Source organism: Aethalodelphis obliquidens, unplaced genomic scaffold (assembly GCF_003676395.1).
Source record: "Aethalodelphis obliquidens isolate GAN/ISIS:26980383/991018 unplaced genomic scaffold, ASM367639v1 scaffold20, whole genome shotgun sequence".
Taxonomy (NCBI): Eukaryota; Metazoa; Chordata; class Mammalia; order Artiodactyla; family Delphinidae; genus Aethalodelphis; species Aethalodelphis obliquidens.
The window spans coordinates 16,940,976-16,965,077 of record NW_020837964.1 but is presented as its reverse complement, the minus strand read 5'-3'; the positions used below and the strand labels follow the sequence as shown (position 1 = coordinate 16,965,077).

Genomic DNA, 24,102 nt, shown 5'->3' with positions numbered 1-24,102 from the left:
GTGGGGGAAGACCTGGTGCAAGAGAAAGGCCCTTTGTAGAGTTGATGGCGTTGCCGCAGTGAAACCCGAGGGCCCCAGAGGAGAGGTGGCTAATGCTGCTATTTATAGCTCAGATTCCAGTATATGTTTTCCAGCCACACTTACTCCTTTCAGCCTCCCCTGTATGCTCAAGTCTGTCACTCAATTAGCTAATGGTTTCTTTAGTCCCATTATGCATTGTAGTGCTCCCCTGGCTCAGGTGTGTTCTTTTTGTTTTTGTTTTTTAAGAGAATAACAATGTTCTATTGTCAGAGGTTTAATTCTTTTTTTTTTTTGAGGTTTAATTCTTTAATAGCTGTGCCAATTAAAAAAAAAACACAACCCTTTCCCAATGTTTTATCATGCAATTTTCCAACATACAAAAGAGTTGAAAGAATAACACAATGAATGCCCAAATGCCCTTCACCGGGAACCAACACTTCTTAAGATTTTGCTGCATTTGTTTTACCTGTATGTGTGAGCCTGTGGGGGTGTGTGTTTTTTTTTCCCTGAACCATTTGAAGGTAAACTGCAGACATCGTGACACGTCACTCCTGAACACTTCAGCCTATTTTCCTACAAAACAGTTTGAGAATAAGTGCAGACATCATCATAATATACTCTTGGATCTCCTGAGAATGAGACCATTCCTAAATACAGCCACAGTACCATTAGTGAACCTAAGAAAATCAACAGTAATTTCAGACATCATTCAATATCCAGTCTGGATGCAAATTTCTCCAATCGTCCCAAGAATGTATTTTTCAAACCAAGGTTTTGTCAAAATTTATGCAAGGCATTTGGTACTTATGTTCCTTTAAATCTAAAAGAGTCTTCTTCCTGCCTGCCCCCGCTCCCCTTTTAAATTTATTTAATGACATTGACTTTTCGAGGAGTCTGGGATGGTTACCGCATGGATGTCCCATATTCTGGGCTGGTCTGATTGCTTCCTCGTGGTATCGCTGAATTTATTCCTCTATTCCCTTATTTCATGTAAGCTGGGAAAGAGGTTTCGAGGCTTGATTGGATTCAGGTTAAATGCTTTTGAAAGAAGACTTTAAAAGTGATGTTGTGGGTTTCCCTGGTGGCACAGTGGTTGAGAGCCCGCCTGCCGATGCAGGGGACATGGGTTTGTGCCCTGGTCCAGGAGGATCCCACATGCCGCGGAGTGGCTGGGCCCGTGAGCCATGGCCGCTGAGCCTGCGCGTCCGGAGCCTGTGCTCCGCAACGGGAGAGGCCATAGCAGTGAGAGGCCCGCGTACCGCAAAAAAAAAAAAAAAAAAAAAAAAAAAGTGATGTTGTGTACTTCATCCTGTATCATGTCAGGAAGCATGTGGGTGTTGAGTTGTCTTGCTCTGAGTGATGCTCACTTCGATCACTTGGTTATGATCGAAGTGATGCTTAGAGGTCTCTCTGAACTGTTTCTCTTTTAAGTAAATAGAACAGTAGAGCGTTTTGTTCTCAAAAGCTTAGTTTTAAAAAAAAAAAACCTCCCCTGTCACTGGCTCTTTTTGAAGGTCAGATGTGTCTCTAAGAGTTGCAAGGTAACTTCCAAGCCTATATGTATATAATGACTCTGCTGGACATGATGAGCAGGTAAACCAGACAGAAGAGCTGAGTTGGAGCTTTGAGTTGAGACCGTGGAGAGGAAAATGTGGGCTCTGCCCCTGGCTTTGTCAGAGGACCATGGCAGGGTGGCTGTTAGGAGGTTGAAATTAGCAGCAAGAGGCCTTGGGCTCTTCCAGCTTCCTGTTGAACATTATCATTCTTCCAGAAAGGAGGGGAAAGGTACCCACACTCCATTTGTAAAGTGATGGCCTTTGAGATATCAAGAAGGGAATTAAGGAGCCCTTCTAGAATTCTCATCCCGGCATGTTCCTGAGAGTGGTGTACCGGACATCTTTAGGAAGTGTCCTAGATACAAGATGAGAGGACCATATGTCCTTGTGATAGGTATGTGGGTGATCTTGGAAGATTTTTGCTGACCTTGGAGTTTGTTGTCGAAAGCTGAAAAAGGCTTGGAAAGGTCAGGAGAAGAGCAAGTATACAATGAAAAAATTAGATTGAGAGAAATCAGGACTTTTCAGCCTAAAAACAGGAGAGTCAACAGGGAGATAATAAAAATGACAGTTTATTGGGAATTTACCAGGCGCTGTTTAATTCATTACATGTGTTACCTGAACAATGTGTTCTTACTGCTCCTGTTTTGCAAGGTAGAGAGACCAGTGCTCAAGTTAAGTAATTTGTGTAGTACCGCATAGTACTAGATAGAACTGAGATTTGAATGCAGTCTGTCTGACTGGTACCCACCCTCGACCTCTGTGCTTTGCTGCCTGCTAGGGACTTATACCCTGGATCTCAGTATGGTAGAGTAGGGAGGTGCTCCTTGACTTTAGAAAAATAAATAAATAAACATTTATTACCTCATAGTTTCGGTGAGTCAGGTTTTGGGAGCGGCTTAGCTGGGCAGTCTGGCCTGGGATCTTCCACGAGGTTGCACTCGATACATTGGCTGGGCCGCAATCATCTGAGAGCTAGACCAGGACTGGAGGATCCATCTCCAAGGTGGCTCGTCTGCACGGCGGGCATGTGGTGCTGGTTGAAAGGCCTCAGTTCTTTCCCTCTCTTGGACTTTTGAAGGAGCTAGTTTTCAGGTTGCAAGTGTTCTTTTATAGAAATATTTGGAACTCACCAAGCCCCTCAGTAAAACTGACTGAAAACAGACTCAAAAGGATTTGGAGAGATCCATCACAGGGAAGAAAGGTTAAGGGGAGGGAGAGGTGCTTCAAGAGCTTCAAAACATGAGGGAAAACTGGTTTCTACCTTATTATAGTAGATCCTTGAATTGATCGAGACTGTTTTTTTTTTTTTTGCTAGGTTCTTAAAGGGCTGTGTCTGTTTCTTGGAGAGATGCAGGGTAGACTTTTTTTGGTGAGGGGAGGTTGTCTCTAGGAAATGCTCATGGAGGTAGTTATTTATACATGCCCTGCCTTGTTCTAGAAAACCAGCTTATAATAATACAGTAGCAACAAAGAGAGAAAATGAAGTGGCGGTTTGATGGATACTGTGGGTGGGGAAGGAGGTTGGAATATGTGGCACTTTCCTGGTCTGGCTTTGTAAGATGTGGGGTGGCATGGAAGGGCTGCATACTCTTTGGAAATCCTCATAAACGCTGCTCTTTCTTGGTAATTATTGAACGGCTCTGAACTGGAGGCTCTGGGTCCTCAGCAGTAACTGGATGGAGGCCATTCGGTGCTGCCAGGCTTGGTGGGTGGGGTCAGGGGTGTGTGTGCAGCAGTTTCCAGCCTGCCTAGGGTTTGGTGCTTCTGCCTCGTGCCAGTTAGTTCTGTTTCTTGTTCGCCCACAGGGCTGAATTTGCCTAGTGTTCCAGGGGCTGGGTGACTCTGAGCTGCCTTCTTACCTCACTGATGGAGCCAGGTGTTGACTAGTCTCTCCCTGTGGGACTTACCCAGGACCGTGTAACGACGGGGCTGACTTGCTTGTACTGAACTTTTGTTGTTTTAAACTTTTTTCCGCCTTATTTCAAAGTGAAACATTTTCCGGATTGAAAATTAAAAAACACTTTTTAGCCCAAATAATAAGTCCCTGAAATCCTTTATCTAGAGATGACTCCTGATAGCATTTCTTTAGGGTCTCCTGACCTGTTTCGATTCTTTTTGCCACCCCTCTTCCTGTGGGTGGGGGGATGCTATTTGTAACTGCTTTCTTCCTCTGTATGCCGTCAGTATCTCTTACTCTTTTCTTACGGTCCTGCAGGTATAAGCAAACAAATAAATAAAGTAGAAATTACCTAGTGAACCTAACTATATAAAATGTTCAGAAAAAAATGAGCACAGCCTTCCCCACCAGCCTGATACCGTGGTGACAGTTAGGCATATTCCTTCCCGTTCCTTTTTCTGTGCCACGAGACAAGTTTGGAGATGTAGAAGAAAGTTGGCAGGAAAGCCAGAGTCAGTGAAGTGGGAGCTTATAACTTACAGAATCTGAACTCAGTGTGCATTTGCTTTTGTCCATCCATGTTGCTTTTTGTGTCCAACAGTGGAGAACACACAGCTGACCCTGAACCTACAGACAGAGAACAAAGGCGGTGTTGTCTCGGGTGGTGAGCTGACAATTTTCCTGGACGGGCCGGCTGTTGATCTGGGAAGCCTGCCTAATGGCAGCGCCGTGACGGATGGTGAGTGCCGCCCTGCTCCCCAGGGCTGTGCCGGGATGGGGCAGGGCGGGGCAGGGCGGGGCAGAGGAGGTGCCCAGATCTTGGTTCTCTACCAGGTACCTGGGTTTGGATACTGCACAACCAGCCCTGACGCTTCTTTTTTTTTTTTTTTTTTAACTGAGGCTTAGGGGTCCTGGGCAAGTCCCTTAACTGCTTTGAGCCTCAGTTTTTGTTTTTGTTTTTTTTTAATTTTATTTATTTATTTATGGCTGTATTGGGTCTTTGTTTATGTGCAAGGGCTTTCTCTAGTTGCGGCAAGTGGGGGCCACTCTTCATCGCGGTGCGCGAGCCTCTCACTATTGCGGCCTCTCTTGTTGCGGAGCACAGGCTCCAGACGCACAGGCTCAGTAGTTGTGGCTCACGGGCCCAGCCGCTCTGTCGCATGTGGGATCCTCCCAGACCAGGGCTCGAACCCACGTCCCCTGCACTGGCAGGCAGACTCTCAACCACTGCGCCACCAGGGAAGCCCCCTGACACTTCTTAGCATCATGGATCACAATCAGGACATGATTTTTCAAGGACTGTTTTCTGTTAAAGGACCAAAATAAATACCAAGCCTTTGTAAGCGTGTTGTTGTTTTGGTTCTAGAGCAGAGAAAAACATGTTTTCATCCCACATGGACTTTGTAAAATAAAACATCTTTATTAAATGTTACTTGGGCCCATTTTTCTTCTTCCCAATCCAGTTAAACTTCCTGGAGAGCTTGAGAGTGTCTTTTATGAGATGGCCTTGGTTGGAAAAGGGGAACTGTGTGTCTCAGAGATTCACACTAGCTGAATACAGGCAAGAAGCAGGGAAATTGGAGTGTCTCCTGCTCTGTCCTGAATGTTGGCGGTTTGTTTCTTTTCATCTAGTTTGAAATTAGTCACTTTTGGATCTAGCAGGAAATTACTTCATGAAGTCTGAGGTCCAAAACCGGTTGGCTTTCTCCATAATTTTTCTTGTTAAGCGTGATGTAACTACGGCACCTTCCAGGCCCCAAGCAGGCTTTCTGTAGCTTCAAGGGGTGGGGTTTGAATTCTATCTGAAGGGCATTTGAGTGGAATCTCAGTGATTGGATGGGCCTTGACGTCTGAGAATCCTCCCTCAACTGACCTCCATGGTGCTTGGGGTACTTTTGGTGCATCTAGAAAAACCTGCATCATTCACTCATTCAGCACATACATCCACAGTTGAGCACCTGGTGTGTACTAGCTCTTGGACCGGGTGCTAGCCAGACGTCAGGGGCAAAATTCACACGGTCTCTACTCCCTAGAGCTTGTGATCTACTTGGCAGGGGCAGGGGATGTTAGATATCAAATGAGTAAACACAGAAATAATTATATAACTGTAACTGTGAACAAATCTATGAAGGAAGAGTACTGGGTGGTATGAGATTCCTTTACTTGAGGGGGAATCTCATCTAAATTGGGGGGCCAGGGAAGGTTTCCCTGAGGAAACTGAGTCCTGCTGGAGTATAAGGAGTTTGGACAGGCCAAGGCAGGGGGTGTGGGGTGTAGGGGCGGCTGAGTAAGAGGTGGAGGGGTCTCACATGCAGAGGCTCTGAGGTGGGAGCGAACGTGGCCTGCAGCGGGTACAGAGGCAGCCAGGGCAGCTGGATCGTGGGGAGCGAGAAGGAGGTGCTGGGAGGTGAGGTCAGTCAGGTCACACAGCCTCGAAGACCTTGGTAAGGATTGTGAACCTCAACCTAAGAAGTAGAAAGCTGTTGAGGGGTTTTTAATCAGGAGAGTATCATGATTTGATTTAGATAGAATCTGATTTGGCTTTTTAAAAGCTCTCTGGTTGCTGCGATGTGGAGAGATGCCCAATTCCTTGCTTCCACTTTGCATGGCCAGCATCTATCCTCTGTCTCACAGGGTGTGGTTCATTTAACGTATAAGGCAACACGCTTGTAAGTGCCTTAGACATTCTTGAAGGTCTTGGGAAGAGCTGTTTCCCAGGTTTGAGCCCCTCTGTTCCGCAGCCCTGATCAGACCTCACCCAGCCGTCCCTGTCCTTGTCATGCTGGAGGCTGCAGCTTGCTGGACCGTTGGTGTCCCCCTGGGGTGGGTAACTTTAAAACATGCACTTAGCGCTGTTCCTGTACCCACATCTCAAACAGAGGTGTGAGCTTCTCAACGTTTCTGTCTTTTTTTTTGTGCGATTGTTCCCTTTTCCAGGTTCACAGCCGCCTTCGAGAGAATCCAGCGGGACGACTGTCACTCCAGAGAACCGGCACCAGCCCCCCAGCACAAACTGCTTTGGTGGGAGATCCCGGTAAGACACCTCCCTCCTTGTGAATGAGGAGGAGCCTGGAAATTGCTTAGAGCTCTTGAAAACATGTTGGGAAGCGGCGAGGAACAATTTTTGTTAGAAACTGTTGGAAATTTCCAGGGAGCTTATAACTGACTTATAAGTATGTTAAGATGGCCCAGAGAGGAATACAAAACTCAGGATTCTCAGAAGGGTCAGGGGTGCCTTGACAAAGCTTGGGACTGACTCAGTGGGTTATTTGGCTGAGAGGAACTGTTGAACAGAGCTTGACTGCTTTTTATGCATCAGGTACAGTAGCCACAGTTATCCTTCCAGGATGCACATAGGAACGCTTAGAGCAGTGGTTCCTTGTATGTGAAATTTTCTGTCTGTACATTTCTATTTGCGGGGGGTGATCCATGATTCCCTTTGGAGTGTTGGTTAAGACCTCCTGCACACAGAGTCTGACCTGTATTATACTTGTTATATACATCCCAAATGACTTAATTTTATTTACCGACATTCCCATCTTATACCTGTGTTAATGGTGCAAACTCCTCTCCACGGTCACTGAATTCCCAGGCAGAGGAATAATTTTAAGTGTATTTGAGAGATGGGGAGGAGGTTGGGAACCTGCTTTTTTAAATAAATAAATAAATTTATTTATTTATTTATTTTTGGCTGCGTTGGGTCTTCGTTGCTGTGTGCATGGGCTTTCTCCAGTTGTGGCGAGCGGGGGCTACTCTTCGTTGAGGTGCGCAGGCTTCTCATTGCGGTGGCTTCTCTTGTTGCCGAGCATGGGCTCTAGGTGCACGGGCTTCAGTAGTTGTGGCACACGGACTCAGTAGTTGTGGCTCGCGGGCTCTAGAGCGCAGGCTCAGTAGTGGTGGCACACGGGCTTAGTTGCTCCGCGGCACGTGGGATCTTCCCGGACCAGGGCTCGAACCCATATCCCCTGAATTGGCAGGCAGATTCTTAACCAATGCACCACCAGGGAAGTCCCGGGAACCTGTTTTATTGTTTATTACAATGTACAAAATCCCCAGACATTTTAAGGAAATTTTAAGGAAAAGAATCATATGGAATGTAGTTTGTATCTGCAGAGAGTAGGCGAATAACTGGTAAAAATCCTCCCAAACAAATCCCGGGCGGTGGGGGAATAATGCTTTAAGAAACAAAGCAAATTTAGGCAATACCCACAACATCTGGAAAGATCCCTCTGAGGACAGCCTTCAGCCTCTCTGGATTTGGTTGTTTTGAGGGTTTGTGAGGTCTTGGTGCTTGGCAGGCGTCAGGAACAAGAGGGGGTTGGATGTTTGGATCTTTTGTCTATAGCATCATTAGAAGCAGAGGTGCTATTTGCCTGTCATCTTTTCTCCAAGCCTCTGCAAAGCTCTTAACTACCTCATACCATGAAGACTAGTCATCTAGCAAGTCACAGAGAAGAGTGATTTGAAGGTTGAGATAAGTAGTTGACTCTCACAGGGTAAGGACCAACGATATAACTGGCAAATCTTATATCAACAAAGGCATGATTGGCGCCCAGAGCTAGAGAAAAGAAAATCTCTTCAATGGTGAGTAGCTGGTGGAGAGGAACACCTCAGACATTCACTCTGAGAATGATGCCTCCTTAGCTCTGATGCTAGTAACTACCATCTTAGTCTTTTAGCTGACTTGGAAAATTGGTGTCAAACACAACTGATGTCACTTAATTTGGGGCTGGAGGGCAGTGTTCAGCTCTTAACGTTTGGACTTAAGTTCTTGACCTATTTGTTGCTCTCTGAAGTTCTCTAGTTGATAGGTCTTGAAATTTACATGTCTGGATAGCGCTTCTTTGCTGATGTGTTGAGGATTCTTGAGTGTTACAGCAACAGGCAGACTTCAACAGAAAATGGGATGCATTTTTGCCCATAACACATGGCGGACGTTCAATGCTAGTTAATTGTTAGTGGGCAAATTGCCTTCTAGGTAGCTGAAGCCGTGTGGGAGTCCTCCTCCGCCTGCCCAGCTACTGCAGCATTTTCCATGCATGGCCTCTGAATTTTCACAGGCCTCTTCCATCTAAGTATTTATTGTGTGTTCGCATGGAACCTGCTGCCATTCAGCAGCAAACACTTTTGGATGTATGGCCCAAAGGCAGTCTCTTCTGCATCCTTAAGAACCCCCTTTCCCCACTGCTGCCGCATTTACGAAGGTCACCGTGCACACGGGGTAGCAGAGTAGTCTGCTGGATGAGTGTGAGGCTCTGGAATCAGCTGTAGATTGAATCCTGGCCTGTCATTTACTTGCTATACAATATTGGACAAGTCACTGAAATGCTCAGCCTCTCAGTTTTTTCAGGCATGAAATGGGGACATCGCCTGCCTCACAGCGTCATTGTAGGAATTAACTGAGATGAGTTCTGTCAGTCTGAGGGCCTTGCACACTGGGAGCGCTCAGTGAAGGTGGCCAGGAATTGCATCTGGAGACAGTCTTTTGCGCCCCACATCCCCACACCCAAACCTGGGAAGCACGGCATTACTGAAGCATTCCTGTCCAGGAGACTGTAGTTAGGAGGGTGGTGAATCTAACGTTCAGGATTCAGGGACAGTCCTCCGCTGTCCTTGGTTTCCTGTGGCAGAGAGAATGACGGGCTTCTGCTTGCCGCCTCCCAGACTAAATATTTAGCTTTCGCCGTCTGAATGGTAGGTTTTTCTTGGACTTGGGTGCTGTTCTCCATGATCAAAGGTGCTCTGATGTGCCCGTGAAGGTGAAGATTACAATGTGAAAGCAGCCTTTTCCTCTCCTTCCCCTGCTTTATACAGCCATAGAACTGGAACCGTGTAAGAGTTTTATCTTAAAGGTTCATCTACCCAAGCTCATCCAGCAAAGCTACCAAGTGCTTGCTAAACAAGGCCTCAAAGCTCCGTCTCTTACTGGGATCTTTCTCACTATTTAGGGATCATCAGGTGAAACATCTCTAGTTGTTTTGCCGTCTGAGCTGCCACATGGAAGCCAGCACAGGATCGCCACCGGTGGCATAAATTTATTAGCAGACAGACCATGTTAGTATCCAGTCGGTGGGTCTGGCTGAGTAAAGAAAGAGTTAATATTGTACATCGTTGTTTAGTCCTACAATGAAATGGCGTCCCATAACAAAAATGGAGGAAAGATAGTTGCATCACTGTGGTAGAATTTCAGAAACATAATGTTGAACAAGAGCAGCAGATCACAGAAAAAATATATAGTATGATGTCATTTATGTGAAGTTCAAAAATGTAAACTGAAACCATGTATTTTTTATGGATACCTTCATAGGTGGTAAAACTATAAAAATTGGAAGGGAATGCGAATTAACCCTGAATTCAGGAAGATGGTTGTCACTGGTGGGCTTAATGAGGAAAAAGCACAGTGAAAGCTTCTGGGTATGGGGGATGCTATTTCTTGGCCCTGGGTGTTCCTTTTATTATTCTTTTTTCAATTGACTATATATTTAATATATTCTTTGGTTTACACTGTATTCTTCATAATACAAAAACTGTCATCCACCAGCCTAGGTAAACTGTATAGTGATGGTGTTAGGTTGGAGAAATTGTTGTGTGCCATCGAGGTAGACAGATTTCAGAACTTAGGGATTCTCCAGGCTCGATAATGACCACTCATTTCTCTTCTGCCCAGTTTATCTTTATAGCAGTGGAGCCAGGGATTCTAAGGCGATGCTTCACGTTGGCCTTGTTGGCTGTGCTCCTGTTACTTAGAAATCTCAGGTGGGAGAATTTAGTTTGGGCCTTGGGAAAGGGTTCCAGATGAAAGCTGGTCACTGCCAGATCATGTGTCAGAACAGCAGTAATCTTGGGGGCCCAGGAGGCCCTTTGGTGTTTGGAGCAGGGGCCATTACGTGGTGTACCCAGGGCTCTGTCTGTGAGTGTGCCGTCCTGCCCTGCGTCCTCAGCCAGCGTTCCTTATTCCAGTGTGTTATGGAGTCCCCTGGGAGAGTGTGTGCTAGTTGGCACGGGGAGGGCCTACCACACCCTTTAATAATCCCCCAGTGTTTATTTTATTTTGCTGGAACGAGGGCCAGCTTGGGAACCGTGCCTAAGTCAATTCAGGCTTTGCAGTTCTCATGTGTGCGCAGTGTCGTGCACACATCGCCTTGCACGAGGCCTGCCAGAAACATGGTGTCTGCTCTCCACAGTGAGCGCACAGTCTTCGTGGCGTACACGATGTATATGAAATGGCGAGTGTCACGGGAAGCTCAGAAAGAGGAGAGATGAGCATGTGGAGAGGGAGAGACCGAGGCGAGGGGGGGCGTGGGTTTGCAGAGAGACTTGTCCACTGTCCAAAGGTTCAGTACAGTGTCTTAGGGGCTAACACGTGAGGGTGCTAACTAGTGAACTAGAAGAGCTAGTGCTGTGGTGGACGTGGAGGGGGAAAGAACCCAGCAAGGGGATCCACTCTGGTACCGGCAGCTTTCTTCAGAGCTACCGCTAGGTTAGAAAAGCCAGGGCGTTGGAGTCCCTCTGTGGTTTGCCGATTCTTCATCACCTGTGATTTTTTTCCCCACTCCTCAGCTATTACATGAAACCAGGGAGTTAAGGTGATGTCACCTAATGGGTGAAACCATAGGACGGCCCGTGAGCACTGCTGCTGCTCCAAGCATAGCCTTAAGATTTCTTCTGACTTGAGTAACTAGCTCCTCCATCCAGAATCCCCGTAGATTTTCCATCGTCACACAGGGAAACGGTACCAACAAATGGAAGAATGCATTGAACTTGCTTTTAGGTTCCTAAAGTTTTTCATTAATAGGTCTGAAAACTGTGAAAGGGATCTTGGTTAAGAATCTAGACATAGGGGCTTAAATAATTAATTTTTCTTTATTATGTATTATGTACATATTTATTGTAAGAGTATATGTGAATGTGCGTGAGTGTGTGCATGTGTTTGGTGTGAAGGGCTGCAGGCCTCCGTCCTCCATCAACTGTCACTACTGGGCAGTGTTGGTTGGAATCTAGATTTTAACAAAACCCCCCACGATTCTTTTACATGTGAAAGTTCAGAACCTCCTGTAATAAGTTTTCATCCAGCCTCCTTTCCTCTCTCCCTTTTTATCCTGCTTTGATGAAAACATATCCGATTTATTGACTCCCTTGCCTTGGCATCAGTGACCTCTGGAGATGTAAAAGAGCTGTAATCTCGGCGGCATAGAAAGGTGCAAGGTCTCTGGTGAGCTCTAAATAGCTCATCAGCTGTGTCTGCAGACAGCCTAGCCCAGAAAGGAAAGAAAAATAAACTTAACGGGGCCTGAGACTGCTGGGAACACTGCTGGGAGTCCTGGGAAGCAAAACTAATGGGGTAACGAGGGGTGGATAGGAACTGAGCCTTCAGGCACTCTGTCATTGTTGGCCACTTTCACCTGTCCTTCCACTGAGATGACTAAAGGCTAATTGATTTGGAACTGTAGTCATGTGGCGATGTCACCCTGTCAGCATGACACTGAACCCAGCATCTTTACAGTTCAGGCCTCCCATCCAATAGCTTTTACTTAAAATCTAGCTCTAGCCTCACTACGATTACTGGGGATGAGAAAGGAGTAAGAAAAGGAATACGTGTACTTCATTTACTCGTCCATTGATAGCTAAGATCCGGTCCCTGCACACAAGGAGCTTTCAGGGCTCTCTTCTGAGCAGGTGGTGTATAAGGAATAGGATTGAGACTGTGGACAGGAGCCCCACTGCGTTCTCAAAGGCAGACATCGAAAAGTCATCCTGGAGATTAATTACACATTAATTTATACATTAATTAATTATTAATTTATTAATCAATTATTATTTATTAAATCTGCACTAATTAAAATTATGCATTATACATTATTGTACATTTTTTTTGTTTGCTTTTGGCCATGCTGCGAGGCTTGTGGGATCTTAGTTCCCCGACCAGGCCCCCGGCAGTGGAAGCACAGAGTCCTAACCACTGGACCTCCAGGGAATTCCCTATTATACGTTTATTTATTCAGATCCATTTATTTCATTGGTCTTTACTGGGCATCTCTTCTGAGCCCAGAGAGGTGTGGTATGTGCCAGAAAGTAAGGCAAGTATCCGAAGTATCTGCAATTGGAGGCAATATTTGTTCCACAGACATGAGTGCCAGGCTGTGAGCTAGGTTGTGATGATAAAAAGATGAAAAGCCGAAAAAAAAAAAAAAGAAAAGCCACAGCCCCTGACATCGAGGACTGGCACCCAGTAGGAGACAGAGTCACAGGTGAGAATTCTAGTTTAGTGCAATGGACCCCATAGTGATGGTGAGTGAAGGCAGTGGAAAGTTTACCTAAATCCACCTGGTGGGGTTTAGGGGAAAACCTCACACATTTGAGCTGTACTTTTAAGGAGTTTGCAGACCATTGAAGTGGGGGTAAGGGAAGTCACTCAGGCTGAGGGAGCAGTGTGGGAAAATGCAATGGAGAAAAAGAGAACTTGGCATATTCGAGGACATATTAGTCATTTGGTAACGTGGACACATAGATATTCAGGATGATAGCTGAAGCAAACCATTGTTTGCAGGTCACATCCAGGCTGCCACCTGTTTGTTTGTTTGTTTAGAGCAGTGTTAGGTTCATAGCAAAACTGAGTATGAGGTACAGAGATTTCCCATATACCCCCTGCCCCACTTACACACAGCCTCCCCTGCTATCAGCATCCCACACTAGAGTGGTACATTTTGTTACAATCGCTGAACCTGCATTGACACATCATTATCCCAAATGATAATGAGGGACTTTACCCCCCAACGTCCATAGTTTATATTAGGGTTCATTCTTGCTGTTGTACACTTTGTGAGTTTTGACAAATGTATAGTGACTTGCATGCACCATTGTAGTATTATGCAGAATACTTTCGGGGCTCTAAAAATCTCCTGTGTTTTGCCTATTCATACCTTCCTCCCTATTAATTCCTGGCAACTACTGATCCTTTTACTGTCTACATAGTTTTGCCTTTTTCTAGAATGTCATATAATTGGAATCATAAAGTTTGTAGCTCAGATTGTCTCCTTTCACTTAGTAATGTGCATTTGAGGTTCCTCCATGTCTTTTCATGGCTTGATAGTTCATTTGTTTTTTAGCACTGAATAAAATTCCATTATCTGGATGTACCATGGTTTGTTCATTCACCTACAGGAAATCTTGGTTGCTTCTGAGTTTTGACAGTTATGAATAAAGCTGCTGTAAACATCCCTGTGCAGGTTTGTCTGTGGATGTGTTTTCAACTCCTTTGGATAATACCAAGGAGAGCAATTGCTAGGTTGTATGGTAAGAGTGTAAGAGTGTAAGAAATTGCCAAGCTGTCTTCCAAAATGGCTGTACCATTTTACACCCCTACCAGCAATGAATGAGAATTCCTGTTGCTCTGCATCCTCACCAGCATTTGGTGCTGTCAGTGTTCCAGATTTTGGCCATTCTAATAGGCATGTAGTGGTATCTCATTTGCATTTACCTGATGATGTACGCGGTAGAGCAGGTTTTCAAATACTTATTTGCCATCTGTATATCTTCTTTGGTGAGGTGTCTGTTCAGGTCTTTTGCCCATTTTTTAAATCAGGTTTTTCCTTTCTTTATTGTTGCGTTTTAAGAGTTCTGATAACAGTCCTTTATCAGATATGTCTTTTGCAAATATTTTCTTCCAGTCTATGTCTTGTCTTCTTATTCTCTTGACCACCTCTTTTTGTAAATAAAATTTTATTTGAATACAGCTATACTCATTCATTTACATATTATCTATGGCTACTTTCACGCTACAATGGCAGAGTTAAATAGGTGTGACAGAGACCATATGGTCTGCAAAGCCTAAGATATTCACTGTCTGGCCCTTTACAGAATGCTGATCCCGCTGTGGGAGATGGTAAGAAGGTGAGACCAGTTCACAAAGGGTTATGCTTTGCTGAGGACTTCAGATTTTATTCTTTGGAGATAGGAAACCACTGAGTTCTGAGCAAGGGCATGTTGTGTTATTTCTGTGGTAAATTATTCAGGTAAGTATCTGCTGGATGAATTTGAAGTTGTATCAGTTAGGGTTCATTGCCGGAAACAGAAACCACTCTAGGTATTTTGAGCAGAAAGGGATTTAATATGGGGAATTAGGTATTTACAAAAGTCACTGGGTGGGCTGGAGGAGAAATGAGGCCCTCCCCATCCTTGGTTTCAAGGTCATAGTCCTGTGGTGGCAATCCAGACAGATGTCAGGAAACTTCTGCCCCTCCAACCACTGCATGTGCATGAAGTGGTGTCCAGGCAGTGAAGCAGGGAGACTGCTGGAACTACTGACAGCCATCACCACCACCAGAAGAGTGGTCTCTCCCTTTCTTCTGCTTTCCAAATCTCCTGCAAGAGCTTCTCATTGGTGCAACCTAAATCACTTCCGGAACCTAGGGGCATGGTAGTCTGAGAGTTTTCTAGCTCGTGCAGTGAGGGGACAGGACAAGGGACACATGTGGAATAGAAGAAGGTAGGAATGTCTGACACAGTGGAGGTTGAGGCTAGACTCAGGGACCAATAAGAGGACTGCTGTGGGAACTGGTGAGATAGGAGTGGATGACTAGCTGTGGGTGGTGGCAGATTAGGGAGGAAATAGGAGAAAGACCTATAGGAGGTGTAATCATTGAGCAGGACTGGGTGACTCACTAGTGAGACAGGGTGGAGGATGAGGAGGCATATAGGGGACTCCCAGGCTCTTGGATTGAGACGCCATTCATGGAAATAAGAAATGCAGGAGGGGAGCAGCTTATGAAGCTGTCACTTTAAGGTGGCATCCCCCATGACGGTTGTGATTCGTGCTTAGCAGGCTCTGTGGACCTGGGACGGAGTCATTCCTCTAAAAGCGTATCCATAGGAGGAGGAATGCAGAGCAAAACAAACTTAGGAGATCTAGAGCACATCAAAGTGTATTCCTGATAGTGAACAACGGGGCCAATATAAGTGTCTCCACGATTTAGGGGACGGGGTGAAATTTCTATTGTATTTTAACTAGATCTGTGTCTGGATTTTAGCACTTCTCAGTCCCAGAAAATTGTGATTGAAAGGGAAAGAGTTTAGAGAGAAACCAATAAAAAGAGTATGCATCTCAGAGAAAGAATTTTTTGGTCATGGGAGCTTGAGCAGTTTGGGTATGGGATGATCAAAGATTGGAATAGAACTGACTGCAAATGCTTTGGACAGATGTGGATGGTGGGGGAAAGGGTTGCTGAAGCCATGGTGTTTGTGGTTGTGGTTTGGTGAGGTGAGGTTAGACTTTTCCTTTAGGATTCTGTTGGCACTGGATGGCTCCTTTTGAAAGTGCCAAGGTCTGTGGAAGTGGAGATTTGGGGTTTGGTTTAGTGACTGTCTTTATGATGGCATGCTCCATAACCTAAATAGAACGACTCCTTTCAAACACTGGAACAATTCTATATTTAGCTTTTTCATTTTGCGTTAGGTAAAAATAGTCACAGAACTGAAGCACGGAATTTATATTGCTTTACGCTCTACATGCCACAGGGGTTCCTGAAGTTGTTATGTACCCATAACTTACTGAAAATATAGTGAAGATATTAGTCTTAATATTCTATGGGTCTCCCATCCTTATCTCTATTTGTGTATTAGTTTGCTTCATTCTAGCATCCGCCTCTATCATTCTGCCAAAATTACAGCCACAAAAGGCCAGCTGACTTGTCTGCAGGTTTCACCTTGTGGACTCGTCCTTTCTGGAAAAGTTGCCTGCCTTGGCATCTATAGTAGTGTGGAATCCCAGAGTGTTCCTCTTTTTTCTGGTTTTATTGATCTTCATTATTTAAAAAACAAATTTGATCCACGTGAAAATATATATATATAAATGTATTACACAATAGCAGGATGCACAATTATATAATGCAGTCAAGAGAGGTATCATTAGGGCTTCCCTGGTGGCGCAGTGGTTGAGAGTCCGCCTGCCGATACAGGGGACAGGGGTTCGTGCCCCGGTCCGGGAAGATCCCACATGCCGTGGAGCGGCTAGGTCCGTGAGCCATGGCCGCTGAGCTTGTGTGTCCAGAGCCTGTGCTCTGCAACGGGAGAGGCCACAGCAGTGAGAGGTCCACATACCACAAAAAACAAACAAAAAGAGAGGTATCATTAAGAAGGTGACCTATAAGCAAAGATTTGAAGAAGGTGAGAGAGTTATCCATGAGGCTATCTCAGGGAAGAATGTTGGGCAGAGCAATGGCTCTTGCAAAGGAACCGAGCTGGGAGCGTGCCTTTGGAGTTGAAGGAGGCCAGTCTGGCTGGAGTGGAGGGAGTGAAGGGAAAATAGGAGGTGACAGCAGTAACAGGTAGGGCCAGATTATATCCATGAATTTCTTTCCTTTTTTAAAAAATAAATGTATTTATTTACGGCTGCGTTGGGTCTTCATTGCTGGGCACGGGCTTTCTCTAGTTGCAGTGAGCAGGGGCTACTCTTTGTTGCGGTGCGCAGGCTTCTCATTGCGGTGGCTTCTCTTTTGTTGGGCTCTGGGCACACGGGCTTCAGTAGTTGTGGCGCACAGGTTTAGTTGCTCCGCGGCATGTGGTGTCTTCCCAGACCAGGGCTCGAACCTGTGTCCTCTGCATTGGCAGGCGGATTCTTAACCACTGTGCCACCAGGGAATTCCCATGAATTTCTGCGTTATGTATTTCAAGGTTATTTTGTCCACAATACAAATTTGAAGTACGTCTTGTGGGCGAATTGAACCTTTTATCCTTATCTCACGATCTTCTCTTTTTCTAGAGTTTTTTCTCTTAAAATTTATTTGCTCTGAGCAGTAAAAAGGAACAGCCTACAACAACATGGGTGATTCTCAGAAGCGTTATGCTAACTGCAAGAAGCCAGACACAAAAAGCTACATTCTATGTGACTCCATTTACATAACATACTGGAAAAGGCACAGTTATTGGGACAGAAATCAGTCAGCAGTTGTTGGGAATTGAGGGGGGGATTGACTGCCAAGGGCACCAAGAAGTTTTGGGGGGCTATGGAAATGTTTTATGTCTTCACTGTGGTGGTGGTAACACGATTGTATGCATTTGTTTAAACTCACTGAACTGCACCCTTAAAAAGGGTGAATTTGACTATATGTATTAATAAATATGCCTGAATTTTAAAAATCATTTAAAAAATCTGTTTGGGGGACTTCCCTGGTGGCACAGTGGTTGAGAGTCCGCCTGCCGATGCAGGGGACGCGGGTTTGTGCCCCGGTCCAGGAAGATCCCACATGCCACGGAGTGGCTGGGCCCGTGAGCCACGGCCGCTGAGCCTGCGCGTCCGGAGCCTGTGCTCCGCAATGGGAGGGGCCACAACAGTGAGAGGCCCGCATACCGCAAAAAAAAAAAAAAAAAAAATCTGTTTGGTTTGACATTAACATAGCTTCCCCAGCTGACCTTTGTTTTGTGTTTTCTCAGCATATTTTCCCCTACACATTTAGTTTCAGCCTTTTGGATGCTTATATATTAGATGGTGTTGCTTGCAACAGCATTTAATGGGATTTTTAACAAATAGTATGAGGTGCGTGGGAGGTTGGGAGAAATAGGTGAAGAGGATTAAGAGATGCAGGCTTTCAGTTATAAAATAAATAAATCATGGTGACGTATGTACGATGTCGGGAATGTAGTCAATAATATTGTAATCACTTTGTATGGTAACAGATGGTAACTAGACATTGTGGTGATCAATTCGGAATGTATATAAATGTTGAACCACTATGTCGTATACCTGAAACTAATGTAATTTATATGACAACTATATTTAAATTAAAAAAAAAAGGTTGAGGGCTTCCCTGGTGGCGCAGTGGTTGAGAGTCCGCCTGCCGATGCAGGGGACACGGGTTCGTGCCCCGGTCCGGGAAGATCCCACATGCCGCGGAGCGGTTGGGCCCGTGAGCCATGGCCGCTGAGCCTGCGCGTCCGGAGCCTGTGCTCCACACGGGAGAGACCACAACAGTGAGAGGCCCGCGTACCGCAAAAAAAAAAAAAAAAAAAGGTTGAAAAAAACCCCAAACCAATATGATACCTTTTATCTTTAAGCTCTCACGGTTAGTCCATTTATGTTTCTTGTGATTCTCGAGATCTTTGGAGTTTTCTCCAAAGATGCTATCTTTTTATCTTCTTGCCTTTTAATTGCTATCTGTCCTGCCTTCCTTGTTTCCCTTTGCTAAGCTAACTTTGTGTTTGGCCTGCCTTTTCTTTGTCTTGATGAGTTGAAGGTATCTTTGGCTCACTGATTATTTGATAATGGAGTGTGAAATTCTGCACCTAACAGTGTAAAGAGAACAAGAATTTCTACCCAGGCTCCCTGTCTGAAGATTTTCTGTTTGGACTTGGACTTTACTTGGACTTTTATGGCACATCTACGTGTTGGGTCTATTTTGTGTGCTTATAAATGGCCTTTGAAGGTACAACTTTAAAATGAGAAAACAACAACACTTTTTAACATGAGATTAGCGAAAGTCTAGAATAGGAGATGGTATGAATAATTGTTATTTTGTGAAGGAGAAGGGGAGATGAGGACATGGTTCTTTTTCTTTAAAATTTTACCTTAAAAAAGGTAAGCAAAAAGCTTTATTTTAAATCACATCATACAATTTTGCTTTACACTTAGAAAAGAATGGTGAACTGGGGACTCCTGAGGAGTTAGGTTTTCCTCTTCCATCTACAGCACTCCTTCTTTTGGAGGTGGGGAGCGGTACAGGGGGAGTGGTGCTGAGTTCTCAGCCAAAGTCATCTGGACCTTATGCATCTTTGTGTCCCTACCAGGGCCTAGAATAGTGCTTTGCCGCACGTAGCAGCAGCTCAATAAATCCTTGTTGAGTTGAAAGAGTCTTGTGTTCCTGCTTCTCACTTGCCAGGACTTTGGGGTGGGTCTTCCTACTGGTTTACATTCCTTGGCACCCTGACTCCCTGAGAAGTGGCGGTTTCAGGGGCACAGGTTACAGGGGAGACTTTTTATCAGGACGGCCTTGTGCTTTCCAAGGCTTAGCCAGACCACCAAGAATGTGGTGGGTTCCCACTGCCTGCTCTGTCCCTCCTGTTCCTCCTGTTTTTTTCTTCATGATTGATATTTCCACTTTGAACCCTTTACATGGACTGTTCTACTCAAATCCTTGCAACTTTTAAGGTTAACGTTGGAATCAGAGATAAGTTGACACATAAATACGTCTTGCTTGGAAAAAGAATGTGTGAAGTCCATGTGCCTGAACTCTACCAGGAAAGAGAGTTACTTACTTACCCTCTGAGAACAGTAATGTCCCACATATATATAGCTGTTCAAATCCCCAAGTGATGGTTGAATGTGAGGAATGCGTGTCTCATAAAGGACATTTGGATCGTGGAAATGCGTCCCTATGAGATGAGCACTGATTCCATAGGGCATCTCCATCTCTGTATAAGGCCTTCTAACAGAGTGAGGTGGGGTGCTCAGCAAGAATTACCTAGCCGTATATTTGAAAATTAGTATCTTCTTCTGTGGAAACTGACGTTTATTTGTGCTGAGAGGATCTATTAGTTTTCAACTGCTGTGTAACAAATGACCACGAATTTAGGGCTTAGAACAGCATCATTTGTGAGCTCACAGTTCTGTAGGTCAGAAGACGAGGACACCATAGCTGGCTGACTGGTCTCCTTAGGGTCTCACAAGGCCAAAATCAAGGTGTCAGCAGGGCTGCATGCTTATCTGGAAACTAAGGAAGAATTTGCTTCAAAGCTGATTCGAGCCATTGACTGAGTCATTGTAGGACTGAGTTCCCATTTCCTCGCTGGCTCTCAGTTAGGTCTTACTCAGCTCCTTATTAAGGCCATCCACACTTCTTCTCATATGTACCCCCCCCACCCCACTCATCATCAAGCTGGCAAGGGTGTGTCAGATTTCCCTCATGCTTTGAATCCGTCTGATTTTCTCTTCTGCCCTCCACTTTTGACAACTGCTGGAGAAAGTGTTCTGCTTTTAGATTATGTCATTAGATTGGACCCATCTGCATGATATCCCTTTCTTTCTTATTTTTAAATACATTTATTATTTTTTATTTGGCCACACAGCATGGCAGTCCCGACCGGAGATTGAACCTGGGCCCCAGCAGTGAAAGTGCCGAGTCCTAACCACTGGACTACCAGGGAATTCCCTCATGTCCCTTTCTTAAGGTCAGCTGTGCCATATAATATCATAATATTATCATATATTATTATGGTAATATCATGTGCCATATAATAACATAATCAAGGGTGTGATATATCATCATATTCCCTAGTTTTAGGCATTAGGGTGGGGTGTCTTTGGGAGGAGGGGCATTTTAGAAATTCTGCCGACCACAGAAGGTATCTTTCTTAAATCCCATATTTAATCACTTGCCTAGTCTTCACCTGTTGGAAAGCACTTGAAAATTATAGCTAGAACAAAAAAAAACCATGAAAAATAAAATTTGGTTGGATTTGAAGATTGTCTTGCAATTTTAGTAATGAGTCTAATGAAATGATTTTTATCTGTAGACCCTGATGCTAGAGAATGTTTTTTTTTTTTTTTGCGGTACACGGGCCTCTCACTGTTGTGGCCTCTCCCATAGCACAGACTCCGGACGCGCAGGCCCAGCGGCCATGGCTCACGGGCCCAGCCTCTCCACCGCATGCGGGATCTTCCCGAACCGGGGCACGAACCCGTGTCCCCTGCATCGGCAGGCGGACTCTCCACCACTGCGCCAGCAGGGAAGCCCTAGAGAATGTTTTTACATGATGTTCAGGGCTAACCTTTCTGGAAGACACTAGCTCTGACACTTCTCAATACCTGGTAGATTGTGGATTCCATCTCTTAGCACGGATTCCATTCTTTAAAAGGGTGGAGGGAGATGGGGAGGTGAGGACTGGTTGCCACAACCATGGGAAGTATTAGAGATTACAGGCCCAAGAGTGCTTTTGTGCTTGAGAGCTTGCTTCTTTTATTCATTCAGCAAATGTTTTTATATGCCTACTCTGGGGCCAAGCGCATTCTAGGTGCTGGTTATACAAAGGTACACAAAACAGACAAGGTCCTACCCTCATGGGCCTCGTTGAAGTCAGACATTAAACAGATAAACATATAATCACAAATGGAAGTGCCATAAGGGAAAAGTTTAGAATGCTGTGTGAAAAGAATTAAAGGGAGTTTAGTGCAGGCTGGGAGGTGAGGGACATTTAGACTAAGATTTGGATGAGAAGCCAACTGGGTGAAGAGTCCAGAGAAGAGGATGCCAGGCGAGTAGATCTGCAAAGGCTCTGAATTTTCCTTGGGAGGAGTTTAGAGGGAGGTTTGGAGGAATGTCCGTTGAACATATTCTTTTAGGAGCTTACCTCCCTCCTGCTGAATCCCTGCCTTTGCGATTCGTTGTCAGAACACTTAGAAATAACGCCCCGTATACTGTCATCCCTGGTTCCGCAGGGCCCCCTGTGGCTCTTTCAGGTCTGGGGCTGTAGCACAGGGACACTCTGGGCTGGGCCAGTTCAAACAAGATGTGATGCCGGGAGGAAGAAGGTGGAGATACTTTTCTGGCCCACCTGTAGCAGAAGCTGGAGCTCCGTATTCAGGGTCAGCCCTGTGCAGCTTCCTCCTGCATGTCAGTGGAGGCAGATGGTCCACCACGCTCATCTCCTGAGCTGCTAGAGCATCCCATGCCCTTGTACCATCTCAGGACATGGGACAAATAAGTCAGGGACTGCCCTCTGTGTGCAAGGAACCTCAGATCATCCCCTCCTGCCCCGAGCGGGGGTGGGGTGGAACGAGACAGTGACCGCTTCCCCTGGACTTCATCTCTCGGTCAAGTTTGGGAGGGCGTTTGAGTGTTCTTTTTAGTGAAGCCCAACATGCAACCTGGGATGAGATGAGGTGAGTCAAAATTTATTGTATTTTCTCTCTTAAAATGATTTTTTTTAGTCTCAGGAAGCTGCCACCATTGAGAAGCTTGCTCTATATTCCAGGTTGGGCAAAAGTAAATCACTTGTCTTTCTGTCACGTAGAATGGACTTGCAGCAGTTTTATTTTTACCTTTCCTGTCGTTTCTGAGGCTGGCAGCTAGAGGTAGGGTGTGGAGTGGAGCCATAAATTACCCTTGGAATGACTCGGATGGCCCCATTTTTAACTCTAATTGCGCCTTTCCCTTTTCACCTCTCCTTTTTATCCCCCTCCCCCTCCCCCCGCCCCCCCTCCACATTTGAATGAGAAGGAAGAATTGAGGCGGCTGTAGGTGGGAGCAGGTTTGCTTAGTGACGCCTCTCTGAATGGTGGAAAATGTTTCTTTTCCCATCACCACTTCCCATTTTTTTCCCTCCATGCTTCTATTTTAAGTGGCTGGTGTTTTTTTTTGTTTTTTTCTTTTTTCTTTTTCTGGTTCTTTTACTGGAAACCAGCCCAGCCTCACTCAGTTTTGTTTCCATGCTGCTATTAAAAGACAATGCCCAGTTAAGAGGACTTGGAGGAGGGGCCGCCCTCTTGGTTCTAGTCATCCAGGCAAAAATCGATTCCCTGGATTGGAGTGTGAGAAGAGTTTTAAGATTATTAGGCTATGGGAACATATGTATATGTATAACTGATTCACTTTGTTATAAAGCAGAAACTAACACACCATTGTAAAGCAATTATACTCTAATAAAGATGTAGAAAAAAAGATTATTAGACAATTTTTAACTTCTGTATCTGTTTTTTGTTTTTTTTTTAATTTAAATGGAGGAAAACCCCACCATCAGTAGTTCTACCCTGAAACTTCTCTTTTGCTGAGCTAATGGGCCTGAATTCTGAGGTCAAAGAACCTCCCTTTAGTATCCTGGGCCTCTTTTACCAAGATAGAAAAGTATGCTTGGCACCCGGTATCCGGTCAGCCATGAATTCTTTTTTTGCGGTACGCGGGCCTCTCACTGTTGTGGCCTCTCCCGTTGCGGAGCACAGGCTCCGGACGCGCAGGCTCAGCGGCCATGGCTCACGGGCCCAGCCACTCCGCGGCATGTGGGATCTTCCCGGACTGCGGCATGAACCCGTGTCCCCTGCATCGGCAGGCGGACTGTCAACCACTGTGCCACCAGGGAAGCCCAGCCACGAATTCTTGACATTTGGGAGAGATGTGTCCCCAGGCTTTGAAGAATCCCTATATTTATTAATACAGAGTGTTTGTAGAGTCCTGAGTATTACCTGAATCACATTCCCATCAAGGTTCTTGTTTTCTGGGTGTTTTATTTTTGGGAGGGGGCTATCCTCATACCATAAGTTACATGCCTTTAAAAAAATTTATATATTTATTTATTTATGGCTGTGTCGGGTCTTAGCTGCGGCACGCAGGATCTTTCATTGTGGTGCACAGGCTCTTCATTGCCTCATATGGGTTTCTCTCTAGTTGTGGTGCGTGGGCTCCAGAGCGTGTGGGTTCAGTAGTTGCGGCGCATGGGCTCTCTAGTTGTGGCGCACAGGCTTAGTTGCCCCACGGCACGTGGGATCTTAGTTCCCCGACCAGGGATCGAACCCTTGTCCCCTGCATTGGAAGGCGGATTCTTAACCACTGGACCACCAGGGAAGTCCCAAGTTACCTGCCTTTTAAAACTTTAATTTTTTCTCACGTGATGAGCTGTTTTTTTTTTTTTTTTTTTTTTTTTTTT

General features: G+C 45.3%; 1 protein-coding gene across 3 annotated transcripts in view; it reads left to right on the top strand.

Moving 5' to 3' along the window:
* The window catches only part of WWP2 (WW domain containing E3 ubiquitin protein ligase 2), a 145,721-nt gene that overhangs the window by 54,410 nt on the left and 67,209 nt on the right, over nt 1-24,102 (top strand). For all 3 annotated transcript variants that reach the window (XM_027119422.1, XM_027119423.1, XM_027119424.1), the window contains exons 5-6: nt 4,079-4,216; nt 6,415-6,511. In XM_027119422.1, coding sequence (XP_026975223.1) covers nt 4,079-4,216; nt 6,415-6,511 — 235 coding nt within the window. The remainder of the gene's footprint in view (nt 1-4,078; nt 4,217-6,414; nt 6,512-24,102) is intronic.